This window comes from Fundulus heteroclitus, chromosome 16 (assembly GCF_011125445.2).
Source record: "Fundulus heteroclitus isolate FHET01 chromosome 16, MU-UCD_Fhet_4.1, whole genome shotgun sequence".
NCBI lineage: Eukaryota > Metazoa > Chordata > Actinopteri > Cyprinodontiformes > Fundulidae > Fundulus > Fundulus heteroclitus.
In genome coordinates this window covers 29,615,344-29,629,397 of record NC_046376.1, presented here as the reverse complement: position 1 = coordinate 29,629,397, position 14,054 = coordinate 29,615,344, and the positions used below count along the sequence as shown (strand labels likewise).

The window sequence follows — 14,054 nt, the reverse complement described above, 5'->3', positions numbered from 1 at the left end:
ACCTCCTTAAGGTTTATGTCGCCCATACATCTCTCCATCAGCCTTTGAAACGTGCTGGGAGCGTTAGTTACACCCTGCGGCATACGGTTGAACTCGTAAAACCCCAGTGGGCATACAAAAGCTGTCTTATGCTTATCCGCCTCCTCGACTTCAACCTGATAGTAACCACTTTTGAGGTCAAGGACCGAAAACCATTTTGACCCAGTAAGGGCTGAAAAAGTTTCTTCCAGATTAGGAAGCGCGTAAGCGTCTTTGATCGTGTTCTGGTTCAGCTTTCGATAATCGACACAAAGTCGCACATCTCCAGTTTTCTTCCTTACCACCACGATGGGCGAGGAAAAAGCTGACTCAGATTCGCGGATCACCCCTGCCTCTAGCAACTCCCGCAAATGATGACGTACAGCGTCGACGTCTTGCGGTCGTATTGGGCGAGGCCTGTGTTTAAAAGGAGTCTCATCGCTCAATTTAATCTGATGCTTTACTTCACTGGTGCACCCAAAATCAGCATCATGCTGCGCAAAAACCTCTGGCATAGCGTTCAACTTCTGGATTATTCGCTCTTTCCATTCAGCGGGGACTGGGGAATCTGCAAAGTTTAGATTAAGATCAGCAGGCTGTGAACTAGAAGTTCGCTTTGACTCAGGAATATGAGGATGTGACAAAATCTCCTGCATGGCATGAATTTCAGCAATGACACTGTTTCCATGGATAACTATGTCATGTTTACTTTCGTTTCGCAGGACAACTGGAAGCTTTCGTGATTGTTTCTCAGGAAGAGTGAGTAAACAGTTAGTGACCAAAATACCCCCTGGTAATGAAGATGCATTGGGGGACTCGACTACAACCCACTTATCCGGGGTGTCAATGGTCACATGAACTGACCCTTCTAATACTTTACTTTGGCCGGCAGGAATGATTTCAGGCTCATTCCCCGACAGTTTGACAAGACCCAGACTGCTGGTCTCTTTCTGCCTGTGTCTCTTTTGTAACACACTCAGCACTATTCTGTAACTATAAGGAAGGGCACTGGAATCTGTGTTAGCAAGAGAAAAACTCTCAAAGAAAAGATCAAGGGTATTAGTACCAATCAAGAGAGAAGATTGGGCACTGGAGCGCGTGTTTGGAACAACCAATGCAAGAGAAGACACGGTATGGTCATGTCCAAAACCACCCTTTGGGAATGTGATATCAATGCATATATAGCCTGAATATGGAATATTCTGACCATTTGCGGCTTCAACTTCAAGAAGGTCATGTATGGAGTGGATCTCCAAATGTGAGAGGTAAGTGTCATAAAATGACTGTGATACGGTGGTCACTTGTGACCCGGTATCGAGAAGGCAATTACAAGCCTGCCCATTAATTAGTACTTCAGCAGTGTACTTGGCTCCAACTAGGCCTTTGGGTAACTTCACGCCGGCTGATTTGTTGTGAAGGAAAGGTTTTCTGGCCTTTCTCGAATGCTTGGTGGGACCCGTTTCATTAACAGCACCCATTTGTCCCGCAATGAGGGCTTCCTCTAGTTTAAAGACTGTGTTTGTTTGTTCTGTTCGTCCCAAAGTAACCGTTTTGCTTTTAACTGTTTTCTCTTCTCAGCGACAAGGGATGGATTTGATTCATTTGGGCAAGCGGAAATGATATGGCCATCCTCACCGCACTGAAAGCAATACCAAGGTTTTGGCCTACTCTTTGCAGTTTGTTCAGGTGCCTTAGGCTTAGTTTGTGTCCTGACTTTAGGCGCACTAGCACTTTTCTTAGCAGAGTTTGGTGGTTTTAGTTTAGCCAGATGGCTCTGGAGCTCAGTGATTTGTGCTTTTAGTTCTGTGACCAGATCACTTTGGGGAACCACAGGTTGACCACCCTTTTGGGGATTCAATCTTGTCAGCTGACTCTGCATCTGAGTTATCTGGGTTCGCATCTCAGCAAGATTTTCTTGCCTTTCGGGTTCAGAGAAGTCAGGGGTTGCAGTAATAGCGTGGGAGGCCACTTTCGGTCTCGCTGCAGCAAAGTGTTTTTTCATTCTGCTCTCTTTTGCAATATGTTTGTCTTCTTCAACTCTTAACTGCAACAGCAGCTCAGCATATGAAGGCGGTTTATCCTTCTTCCTTTCGAGCTGGAGCTCCGCTAGTAAGGCATCATCCCAACACCCGCGGCAGAACTGACGCAGAAGATGTCGGTCTGCTTCAGTGGGGACTGCTCCGCCTCTGCTCAAAGCTTTAGAGAGGACTGTCTGCAAGCGGTGAAGGTAATTCGATGGTTTTTCACCAGGGTCTTGGAGGGTGTTAAGAAATTTAGCAAAAAGCTCATCGCCATCTTCCACTGTGCCGAAAGCTGAATTTAACAGTTCAAGATAAGCTGATGGCAATGCTGTAGGGCCCAACGGTTTTACCACATTGGACGCAGGCGGCAAAAGACTGTCTAAAATCTTTCGCGAGCACTGCAAGACAGATAGATCTGGATCCTGTAGTACGAGCTCAACACTGTTGCGCCATGTGTCGAAATCAACCTCGTGGTTAGGACAAGGTAGTTTGCCTGAAAACTGCCTCAGACGAAAAGAGGCACTCACCTGTGAGACCGGAGCTTCATTTCGTACTATATGCTCTACAATTACCTTTTGCACCCCAGGGGGAGTGACAAGGTTCTGTGATAGGTTAGAGGCTAGGTTGGGTCGAGGTTGGTTAACTGAGTCAGAGTCAGAATGGCTTGGAGCAGTTTTAGACTGCTCTGCCCTTTCACTTGGAAAAGGTTGCTCATTTTCTTGGGTTGGTCGGGCAACTGGGTTCGTTAGGTCACTTTGTGTCTCGAGAGTAGAACTTCCAATTTCAGGTGTCTCAGAGCTGCCTGTGACCGATTGAGAGCACCTGGACAGGTGCTCATGCAGGATAGCTTCAAAGGATTTTCCACCTAATTTAGCAATTTCTTGCAGTTCACGAAAGAAACGGTGGGTGGCCCTGTCTGTGACGTCAGACACATACTCACTGGACAGGGATCTGATTCGATAAGAGACTTTGCCCGAGCTCTCGAGTACATAAGGGAGTAGGGGTTCAAGTGCTGTCAAGGCAGTTCCACTCTCATACTCTACAATGGCATTTTGGTGGAAAGGAGACTGCGGGTCATCTATTTTCAAGGTTCTCATTATTTTCCCATATCTGTTCAGGAAGTCAGATAGATTTTCATCAACCTCTGTGTCAGTGATACCACTAACAATGACTGAGTTTGGAACTTTAATATTTTCTCTGTCAACTATATCCATTTTTGCTGAACTTGGCCTTTTTTTTTTTTTCTTTTTCTTTTTTTTTTTTCTGGGTCAGAAATAAAGTTTTAAGGTTCTATTTCCTACTCCTGGCTGGGCTCGCCACTTCTGTAACACTCACAATGTGCTTACAGTTAATAGGATAGACAATAGACCAGTACTAGGTTCGACTACGGGAGTAGAGAAATGTAGAAGAGTATTAATGACCACAGACCAGGGAATAGTTTGAACTACCGGCTTAATTTTTTATCCAAAGAAAGAACAACAACAATATTACAGCAGTTGACATAACATGACACACATTTAGATCCTAAAATAGTTCCCCTGTTTGCAATTTAAACCTAATGCTAGGTTTTAAAAGGATTACTATTTTATTTTTTCTAACCTAGGTTATAGTTCTATTTTAGTTCCGATGAATACTGTTAATTTAGTTAATTTACAGTCTAATCGATTCTCTAATCTTTTAAATCTAATTTAGCTATTTAGAGTTCTCTTTAAGGAAGTTAAGATTTTAATTTCCTGGTTTAACCATTTCTTATTTCCATTTCTACCCAACAGACAATTTCACATTCAATACACACAAAGGACATTGAATGGGTTTCAGGAAAAGAAACAATAAAACACAATTCAACAAATTCAGGAAAAAAAAGCTGAATAATTTGTGTTTAAATCAATGTCTCTTTCCTCTGATGGTCCTGCAGGGTTTATTCCGTTCCCAATGCTAATTCAGCAGGAAACATGGGTAGATCATACCAGTTTGGATGATTGGGATTGTCCAGCGGAATGTGTGGCTCCTGCTAGACGGCAGTTACAGAGTTCCTGGGTTACGGCTCGCCATCTTGTTTCGCTCTCTTCAGTAGAATCCAACTTGGAGATTGACTCGAAGTTCCCCGGTCAAACCTCCAGCAACTTCAAAAAATCCAAGTCCAGTTCTACAACGTGTACACGCTGAACACGGTCGGTGAAAAATGTGGAAAGCTCCTCCTCCAACAATGGAAAAGTTTCCCCAACAACAGGCGCTTTTTAATTGTTTATTTTTTCTTAACTCTCTTTTTTTCTCTCACAGCACAACTCTTAACTCAATGCTCTCTCCGCTTCTCCCTTGCTCTCTCTGCTTCTTTCTTGCTCTCTCCGCTTCTTTTAGCGCCAGAGCACGTAGCAACTCGGTTGGCTGGAACAAGTCACATGGGCCACACATCAATGTGACCCTTCAAAATAAGAGATGCTAACAAAATAAATCTGTTTTATACGATTTTAACAAAAGAAAAGAAAATAACATGAAATACAGCATTTACAATGTTTGCAATTGTTATTTTTATATTTTCTTTTTACCTATATTAAGACCTATTTATTCTTTATTTATGCATTTTGTAGTTATCCTTTATGAAAGGGCTTATGCTTAGTGAAGGCTATGTTAACCTGGGTTACACTATCTTATCTTATCTTGGAAGGTTTGCATTTGTCCCTGACAGGCCCAAAGCTTGTGATATTGTTTTAATAACAAAACCCTGCTTTAAACTTCTCCACAGCGTTCTCCCTGACCCTTCTGCTCTGTTCCTTTGTCTTCATGATGCTGTTTGTTCACTAAGAGTCCTTCATTGAACAGCTGTATTTTTTTGAATTACACAGTTGGACACTTTTTTACTAATTGGGTAACCTCTGAAACCTGGTAACTCCAATGTATTTTATTAAGGTGTATCAAGGTAACAGGAGCTGAATACAAATGGACACCTCACTTTTCAGATTTTTATTTGTGAATAATAGTTTAAAAAAACAACCTAATTTTCGTTCCAGTTTGAAAATGGTTGAACTGCTTTTGCTAAGGACTGCGAGTTGTTAAATGCTTTAATATTTGATCAGATCTTGACAATCTCAGCACACCTGACATTTAATGTGTTTCCATAGATGGGTCCAATCAGCTGGTGCGAGGGACCAAGGTTAGGAGTTTAAGCATGAGGTCGCCTGCCAAACCCAAGGACACCCTGAACAAAGTTCTTCCACTACGGTGGTCTTTCGGGTCAAAAGACCGCACCAAGCACTCGGTCCAAGTCCAGTCTGGAGAGCTGGTGGAGTACCTGGAGTCTGGGCGCCGCCCCAGATGCACCAAAGACCCTATCGTCGCCCTGGTGGCCACCCCACCCCAGAGGAGAGTCCTTGAAGTGGGACAGGACTGCAGCTCACCTAGTGGCAGCAGTCTTAGCTGTACAGACAGACTCAGCTGTGACACTTGTTACTCTCCCAAAATTCCAGAGGGACAGAGCCGAACCTGTCCGGAGCAAAACACGGGCCAAGGACCTGTTAACGACAGAAATTTCAGTTCAAGAGATGATGACGGTTTTAGGCTGGGATCATTGTCTAAGAAACTGAGAACCGATCAGGTCAGGGCCCTGGACCTCCACCTGCAGAGAGGGGGCATTCTGGGTGGTCACATAAGCCACAGTGCTCCTCCGAGCAGAGAGTCTACGCTTAGAAGAACCATCGTCCAGACAAGTGGCTCTCCAAGGGGCCAAAAAGAGTTATCGTCTGAAGACAGGAGGAACCCAAGAGGAGAGGAAGGTCAGAGCCAAGAAAGTCTCTTGTCATTTTTCAAGCCGGTTTTCACGAAGACAGAGATTCCTAGGTCTCCAGTCCAGAATCAAGAGAGACTAAACGGCCACGGACACCTGGGAAAGCTGGCTATCAGTAATATAGCCAAGCTGTCTCTTTCCAATGGGACTCTCCCAGCAGCAGCACCAGAGCGGAAGAGAGACAGTACGATTCCCGACTGCGGCAGCCATAACTGCAAAGTGCAGCTAGTCAACGGAAAAGCTGGAAACCAGGAGCCCGTGGATATTCTGAGGGCTCACAGCTCCAGCAACATCCAGACCAAGCTGGATTTCACATTTCGCAGATGTGCCTCCCTTCAGAGGAACGGGGAAGTGGGCATCCCTCCGCCGCACCGTGTCTTGCTGTCAGACAAGCCTGGCTACTCCACTCTGCAGCGGACGCGGTACAGCACCACCTCCCTGGGTAGGCAAAGAGGTGAACCCTGGTAAAGATGTGTAGAAAGCCTCAGAATAAATTCACCTTTAACCCACAGCACCGTAATCTCTCGCTGAAAAAAATGGAGAGGAATGCAATGTTTAATTTGAGCACATGTATTAAGTGGTCGGCAAAATTGTTTGCGTTCTATTTTGTGCTACCCCCCATCCATAATGATGCTTTTTCCGCTAACACGTAGAGTTCGCCGGGTTTTTATTTAAAATCTGCTAGTATTTCCAAGGGTTCATAATGTAGTTCACTGTGAAAAAGTTCAGAGGGACTCTGGAGCAGAAACAGGCCCACATCATCACAGATCCTCCGCCATACTTAAGAGCTAGCCTTTAATGTATCTGGATTTCTCAATATTAGTTTAAACCCGTATTTACTTACATCTGAAATTATCACAGCTGTTGATTTTTCTCTTCTTCTTGTTTTTTTAGTCGTTTATTTTAGACGTTCTCACAGCAATCATTCATTGAGCCGTAGCTCTTGCTTTGAAGCTGTGGCGTCAACATGCTGTGAGATTACTACTAGACTTGGCAAACAGCCCTTTAGGAAGTTCAGTTATTCCTACAAATGCACGGAGGGAATCTAATCCTGAAACCGGCCTGTTTGGGAAATCTAATCTTGAATTATTGTTACCTTGCGCACTGCTAGCTCCATGAACAGTGGAAAAATAAGCAAGGTGAAGGTTGAAAAGCATGATTTCCAGTGGCGGACTAAAACATTGTATCAACAACTGTATGTCTAACTTATTCACGTTTCTCAATATGTTAAGTGGAGGGACCATTAAAAAAACTTTTTTTGAGCATGTTTAAATTAACTTAATTGTTGTTGTTTTTTTCAAAACTCATGTAGGTCTTACATTTACACCTTGATAGTCTTAAATGTACCCAACTAAAACTTGCAGAAACCCTACATTAGCTCCGTCTTAGGCTACGTTCACACTGCAGCCTGAAGTGACCCAATTCCGATTTTTTTGCCCATATGCGACCTGTATCTGATCTTTTTTTTGACAGTCTGAACAACACAGATCGGATTTTTTCAAATGCGAGCCAGGCCGCTTGGATAGGTGCTCCTGAATCCGATACGTATCTGATCTTATCAAATGCGACCTGTGTCTGTACGGCCGGGTCTCATTTATCCGACCTGTACGTCACGATACTCAACAAACGCCACTATTCTGCATCCTGCTATGCAGAAGCGGGAAGAAAGACGACACCCATAGCGGACTACAATGAGAAGAGCAGTCAAGGGACGGAAAGCTCAGGTTAGAAAATAAATTAATGACCGAAAAATGCGCGCCAGCATTATAATCCATGTTTACTTCCGCAAACACTGAGGAGGCTTGCTACGTGTGACGTCATCGCGTCCTCGAGTGCGCATGCGGGACACTTAGGTTGAACGCATTCAGTTCACACAGGAGATCACATACAAGTCCCATATATTTGGAAATGTGAACGACCACGCAAAAAAATCCGATTTCACAAAAAAATCGGAATTGAGCATTAAGACCTGCAGTGTGAACGTAGCCTTTGTTGCTCCTGATGAAAGCACACAGTTCCATTTAAGGTCACAGGAGAGTCTGTCAAACTCCACATGTCTGCGTTTGGGATGTTAGGACAGAAAAGTTTTTTTTTTTTTCTGCCATCACTCCCAAAAAAATGTATATCGATGGCATCTATTGTCAGCTTTGGAGATGTTTTCACCTCTCTCACCATCCTGCTCAGCATGTGTGTTGGCAGAATAAATATGGGTCCTCCTCCAGCGTGCTGGCCAGTAGCTAAAAGCGTCGGACCTCTGAGTAATGTCATACAGAAATATAAGGCTTTTTCACATCTTTAACAGGGTTGCTAACAGATGTGTCTGGATCTGTTCACATGTTCATTGTGGGGCTAATGACACATGATTTATTTTATTTTTTTATTCCCTTCTACACAAGTGCCCATGTGACAGCCAAGAATGACCGCCGAACAAAAGGACCTCTCCTCTGGTTTCCAAGCAGGGGCACACAGAGAAGCGCCCCCTGCTGGAGGCATCGCTTGGAGCAAACATCAGCTTGCTTTTTTTTTAACCTTTTTTTTTAACCATACTACTGTTCTAAGTTCTTACCTGTGTGTGTCTTAAACTAAATCTATGCAGTTTGAGGGGAAAAAAACTGAGGGAAATTGCTCCAGTTCTCTTTTCCACTCACGTTGTTGCTTACACTGTTATCTACTGTTACTTTACTGTCTGTTTGAGTTAATAATCCATATTTGGGAAGTGGAGGGTCATTTGTGAATGCGCGTGCACCAAGTTCAGACTTCCATGAGAGCTCTCAGGAACAAAGGAAGCTGTCTGTTGACGAGTGTGGTATATACTAACATATAAGAAAGAAATAGTTGCTCTACAGATTGGCCAGCTTATTAAAGACTTTAAGAAGTACTAACACTGGCCTATAAATGAAAACACTGGACAAAAATTGTCTAATGTTAGAGAGTCAATTTATCAATGATCTATTTATCAGATTAATATATATAAATATATATTATTAATGCGCCTTATTTTTAAAAAAATGTTTTTTTGTTTTTTTTTCCTTTTTTAACACAATTTATATCCAAGTTCTTGCAGGCAACTAACCTGTTGGACAAGTATTTGGAAGTACTACAGACAATAAATATGGAACCAATTTTTAAGCGATTGTTTCTTGGAGATGTGGAAATTCATCTCATAAACCGAGCTTCCTGCTTCTTTATGTTTTTTTTGGGGGGGGGGGCTTACGCATCAAACGTTTGTAGATTTTACAAATTGTATCAAAAACCAGCAAATGTAAAAAAAAAAAAAAAAAAAAAAAAAAAAGAAGGAATATACTCACATACATCTGTTTTTAATTTTCCTTGGGGACACTTCATTAATATTATGCAGCTTTTTCACATTTTGGCACCTTTTACTGGAATGGTATGTACTGGGCCCACACCAAGTAGCGCAAAGATTTTCAGGTCTTGTTACAGTATCTCAGTTGTATTTATGTAGGTCTGAACTTTGACTAGGCCATTTTAACACAGGAAAATGTGTGGATCTAAACCATTCCATTGTGAATTTCAGCCCAATATTATTTCTGGCAGATTTAGGTTTAAAGTTTTGATACTAGAAACTGATTTAAAATTTTCATCTTTTAAAAAAAAAATATGTAAACAATTTTTTCTTCCTTCTCTCTAATATACGCTGCTTTATGTTGCTCTGTCACATACAATCCTCATGAAAAATGTGTTCAGGTTCATGGTATAATTGTTACAGAATGTGCAAAAGTTCCAGGGGTTTGAATTATTATTTTTTTTCGAGCCACTGTAAATATTCTACCGTGAAACTAAAGCTAAACAGAACATCCCATAACTTGTTATCGTGCCATAAAGATAGGAAAATAAATACACACACACACACACAGGAAACCCATTACAAAAGCTTCCAGAGTAATCCCCATAAATATGCAAATGGATACAAGTCAGCTGAGGGCAAAGGGATTCCCAGACAGCTTGCAGAGCAATAAAGGAGAGATTTAATATTCCAACCACTTGTAAAGATGTAAGCGTGTATAACGTTTTCCTGCATTACAATTCTTTCAAGTACAATACAAGTATAAGAAGGACTGGCTACAGAGGCTCTCTCTCGAGCTGTTCTTCTTTTCTGTTTGTGACTGAAACGGGGCGTTATTAAGTGTGCGCATACTTTTTCTGCAGCCATAAAAGGGAGTAATCGTGGTTCTTCAGAGTCACAAAACTTGTAAGGAAGGTCGCCGCTGGTTGTCAGTAATGTAGATGTATGTGTAGCACACATGATTCACAGCCTTCAGTTACAATTACCATTCTGTATCTGTCAGCATTTCTTCAGGAGTGGATCTCGAAGGGAATATATAACCATGGTTTTGATTTGTTTTCCACTTGATGAGTGTTTTCCATTTTTGATATTTTGCATATTTTGTAAACTTTGATTTCCCTCTGCGAAATAACGATGACAGTCTTGGCCGTCCAAACTGTATGTGTCTTCAACTTTAATGTTTCTCAGTACGGTTTGCCAACAGAACAAAAGGAAGTCATAGTATTCAGTTTGAAAGGTGTGATGAGACATTATTTGGGAAATTTGGTTAGATTATATTTTAGTAACTTTTTTTAAAAGTCAATGTTTTGTACTCGGTCTGCAACTATGTAATTAAAGTACCAGATAAAAACTGTATGTTTCACATGAGTGCAGAAGGTCAGAATGTAGTAAAAGCGGGTTTAAACTGGACACTGTACACAAAAATTGTTTGCGTTGGACTGTCCGTTATGTGTGCTCTACTGCAAGTTTTAAAGATTGCAAATTAAACACAGCCTTTCTCACAAATAACTACTTTGTAAGGGGTGATTTATGACAGTCTGTTTTCACGTGTGGAGCTCGTTTTATTTTAACATGCTGAGGAGATGCTCATTCACGTGGGTCTCAGAGTTTGAATCAAGAGCATTAAAGTCAGCTTTTTTAATGTCAGCATAGAGCTTTGTAAAACATATACCACTGTACTGAATGCCTAATAACCAATTTAGCTGGTTTCACCCGAAAACAAACACAGCAGACATCAAAGATCTGTTCGACTACCCAATTGGATATTGCCCCATTTCTTCTTTTTCTTTCAGCTTTTCCCTTTCAAGCGTCGCCACAGCGAGTCATCTGCCTCCATCTAACCCTATAATTTTCCTCTTCTCCGGTCAATAGTGGAAATGTAATTACTTTTGTTGGCCGGGACAATTAACAGATTTGTTAAGAGCAAATTTTTTGAGGGGCGGCAAAGGTACAGTGAAATGCGGTGCTGTGACATGTTCAAATGGAACTTCATCAGTACCTGCTGTATACATTATACCCGTTAATTTTTAATTAACCTGGTTGAAATGGCATGGCCAAATAATTATATTAATTGTAATAATTGTTATAGCCCAACTGTGGGCACTTTTTGTGCCCTCACAGCTGTTTTCCCATTTTTCTTTACCCAAGTAATGAGCATTACAGAAAAATAACAACAGACATGTAGTTGTGTCCCTGTGATGGACTTTGATTTGGCCAGGGTGTACGCCACTCTCGCCCAATGGCCGCAGGAAGTAGGCACCCCCACAGATTAGCGGGTATAGACGATGGATAGAGAGCTGAATCCTGGAGGTGCTGGGGGCATCATGGAAGCATGGTCTAGGCCAGGGGTCACCACCCTTTTTGAAACTGAGAGCTACTTCATGTCATACGAAGGGCTACCAGTACTGACCATTGAACTAGAAGAGTCAGAGCTCACCTCAACTTTATGTAAAATAAATACATGTTTCATGCAGATATTGTCATTTTTAAACCTACATAGATGCAAGTGTGATTAAACAAGAAGAGTAACAGAATAAAATAAAGTTTTGGTGATGGATTGTGTTTTTTGGGGGGTTTTTTGGAACAGGCTCATGGACACCAAATGTGGTGAACCCTGCTCTAGGCCAGGGGTTCCCAAAGTTTTAAGCCTGTGACCCACTAAATAACCATACCAAAGACTGGTGGAGATATTCAGAATATTTTGAAAATAAGCTTGTAAAATTACGAAAATAAAGTACAGTAGTATTTTTTTTTAGAAGAAGAACTCTTACAAAAAAGTGCAGCCTTCCTCCTGCGTTAAAACGAGAAGCGTTGAGCATCTTGTAAAGTTTACTTTGGTACTTGTTTCACAAATAAAGAAATATGAATTATTGTTAGCTCATCAACATGAAATCATCTAGGAGGTGTCTTGCCACCCCCACTTTGGGAACCCCTGATGTAGGCCATGCTAATGTGACTGGCGTTCTTCTGCGTTGTGTGTGGTGATTATAGGAGCCACAAGACACCGGGAATGTGTTTGAAGGTGCTTTCCATTTATTAGCCCTGACAATCAAAATATGTTAATATTAGCACGTAGCATGTGCCATGGATCTCCAGCCAAATCTATATGAAACAATATTCCAAGTTAGAATATTTCGCACATTGTGGTCATAACAAAATGTTAAGCAACTGGCATCATCAAGTGTAATAACGGTGTAATAAAGACTCAAATCCCAATCTTCAAAGGTTTATCATTAATAAAGAGAAGGAAAATAAACATTTACACAACAGAATTAAAAGGATTGCAGAGGATTGCAAAACTCACCTCTTGCCAGAGGGATAAATAAAAGAGGGAAGAGGAAATGGAAGACACAGAATTTATAGTGGTCCTAGAAAACACTGGACAAAAGAAGAAGAAGAAAGCAGGACATAGCTGGAGGACCAAATCAACAATACGAAAGACACCCAGGAACACAGTAACAGTCAGGTATGAACAACCAATTAAAGAGTCATATTTTGTGTAACTGTACAAATAGCAGTAAAGAGACTGTTTACACTAAGCCCAAGTGTGTTCTCAGACGGGCTGCTGATTCAGCATTCATCCAGCTCTTCTTCCACAGCGGGCCTTCAACCGCCCTTTATACATCATCAACAGACCATGACACATTTCACAGCAGAGACGAGCTGAAAATAGCTTTCGTAGCTGCCATTATTGATTCAAGAACGTTTTTTCTAAAACTTAAAAGTAGTTTGTTACATTTCAGGCCTAATATGTAATGTTCAGTTATTAAATTTTATCCTAGTGAACCTGAACAGGTTTACTAGATTTATCCTGAACATTGTTTTAGCAAATGTCATCTCTGAAGACTTGTTGGTTTGACAGAGAAAAAACTTGGGCTCATATCAAACTGACAAGCATTAATTGAAGATTTCTGTATTTAACCTTTTGACTTCTTACGAAGACAACATCCCACACATTCAGTGCATCAGAGGCAGTTTTCTTCATCTCCCAGAGTAAGCTTGGGCAGTTAGAGCACACAGTAGCACGCCGTCACCAGTCAATCAAGTAAGTTTGCACAAATGTTGGTCTTTTTGTGACTTGGTGATCTGTAAATGGTGTCTGTAGGAAATGCCACATTAAAAACGCAGGCGCAATATAACACGTGCCCCATTTCCTTAACTGCTAGAACGTGCCGCCTTTCTTTCAGTCAGATATTTTCTTTGAGACTCGCTGTATTGGGTTTGTGGAGCAGCAGGTCCTATTCAGTCCACTGGTGGACAATCACACTACTAGACGCACTGTGCACCCCAGAGTCTAGTTACTTTATTGGTCTTTCTGCTGCTAGATAATCTCAAATATTGATGCAATGAGTAGCAAAAAGCCACACGGCGTACGAGCAGCGATCAGGCCCGTATTAAGACAATGTGGTGCCCCTGGGCACTATACCTCAAAGCCCCCCCTTACCCGTGCTTTCCTCCGGTCAAAAACATCAGACATAATCAAGGGGATTTCTCTAATGGATTAATTTTCTGTAGCGTTAAAAAAGACAATACATTTGCACGTACTTGTGGACTATGACAGATTGGGGAGGGGGAGTGATAGATCACGTAGCCTAACCTTGATTCATTTATCATTTATTATTATTGTGACATCAGTGTTCACAAAACGAATAATGCATGGTCTTTCAACAATTTCAAGTAAATAATATAACAACATATGAAAAATATATTTTTAAAGCATGTGTCATGTGGTGCCCCCCCCCATGGTTGGTGCCCCTGGGCACTGGCCCACTGGCCTTTATGAATAATCCGGCCCTGCGTACGATGACAAGCAACATCCCAAAGATGGTGTAGGTTATTTACGTATATTTTGGGAGCAGAATATGCGGATAGATCCAGCTGTTACTGGCACTCAACGTGCCTCTAAACGTCAAAGATGATCCTATCG

General features: G+C 41.7%; 1 protein-coding gene across 1 annotated transcript in view; it reads left to right on the top strand.

Annotated features, from left to right (window-relative positions):
• Positions 1-9,115, top strand: part of usp43b (ubiquitin specific peptidase 43b) — a 105,862-nt gene extending 96,747 nt beyond the window's left edge. The window contains exons 15-16 of the mRNA XM_021319165.2: positions 5,159-6,262; positions 8,217-9,115. Coding sequence (XP_021174840.2) covers positions 5,159-6,262; positions 8,217-8,227 — 1,115 coding nt within the window. The 3' untranslated portion in view covers positions 8,228-9,115. The remainder of the gene's footprint in view (positions 1-5,158; positions 6,263-8,216) is intronic.
• Positions 9,116-14,054: the final 4,939 nt, after the last annotated feature.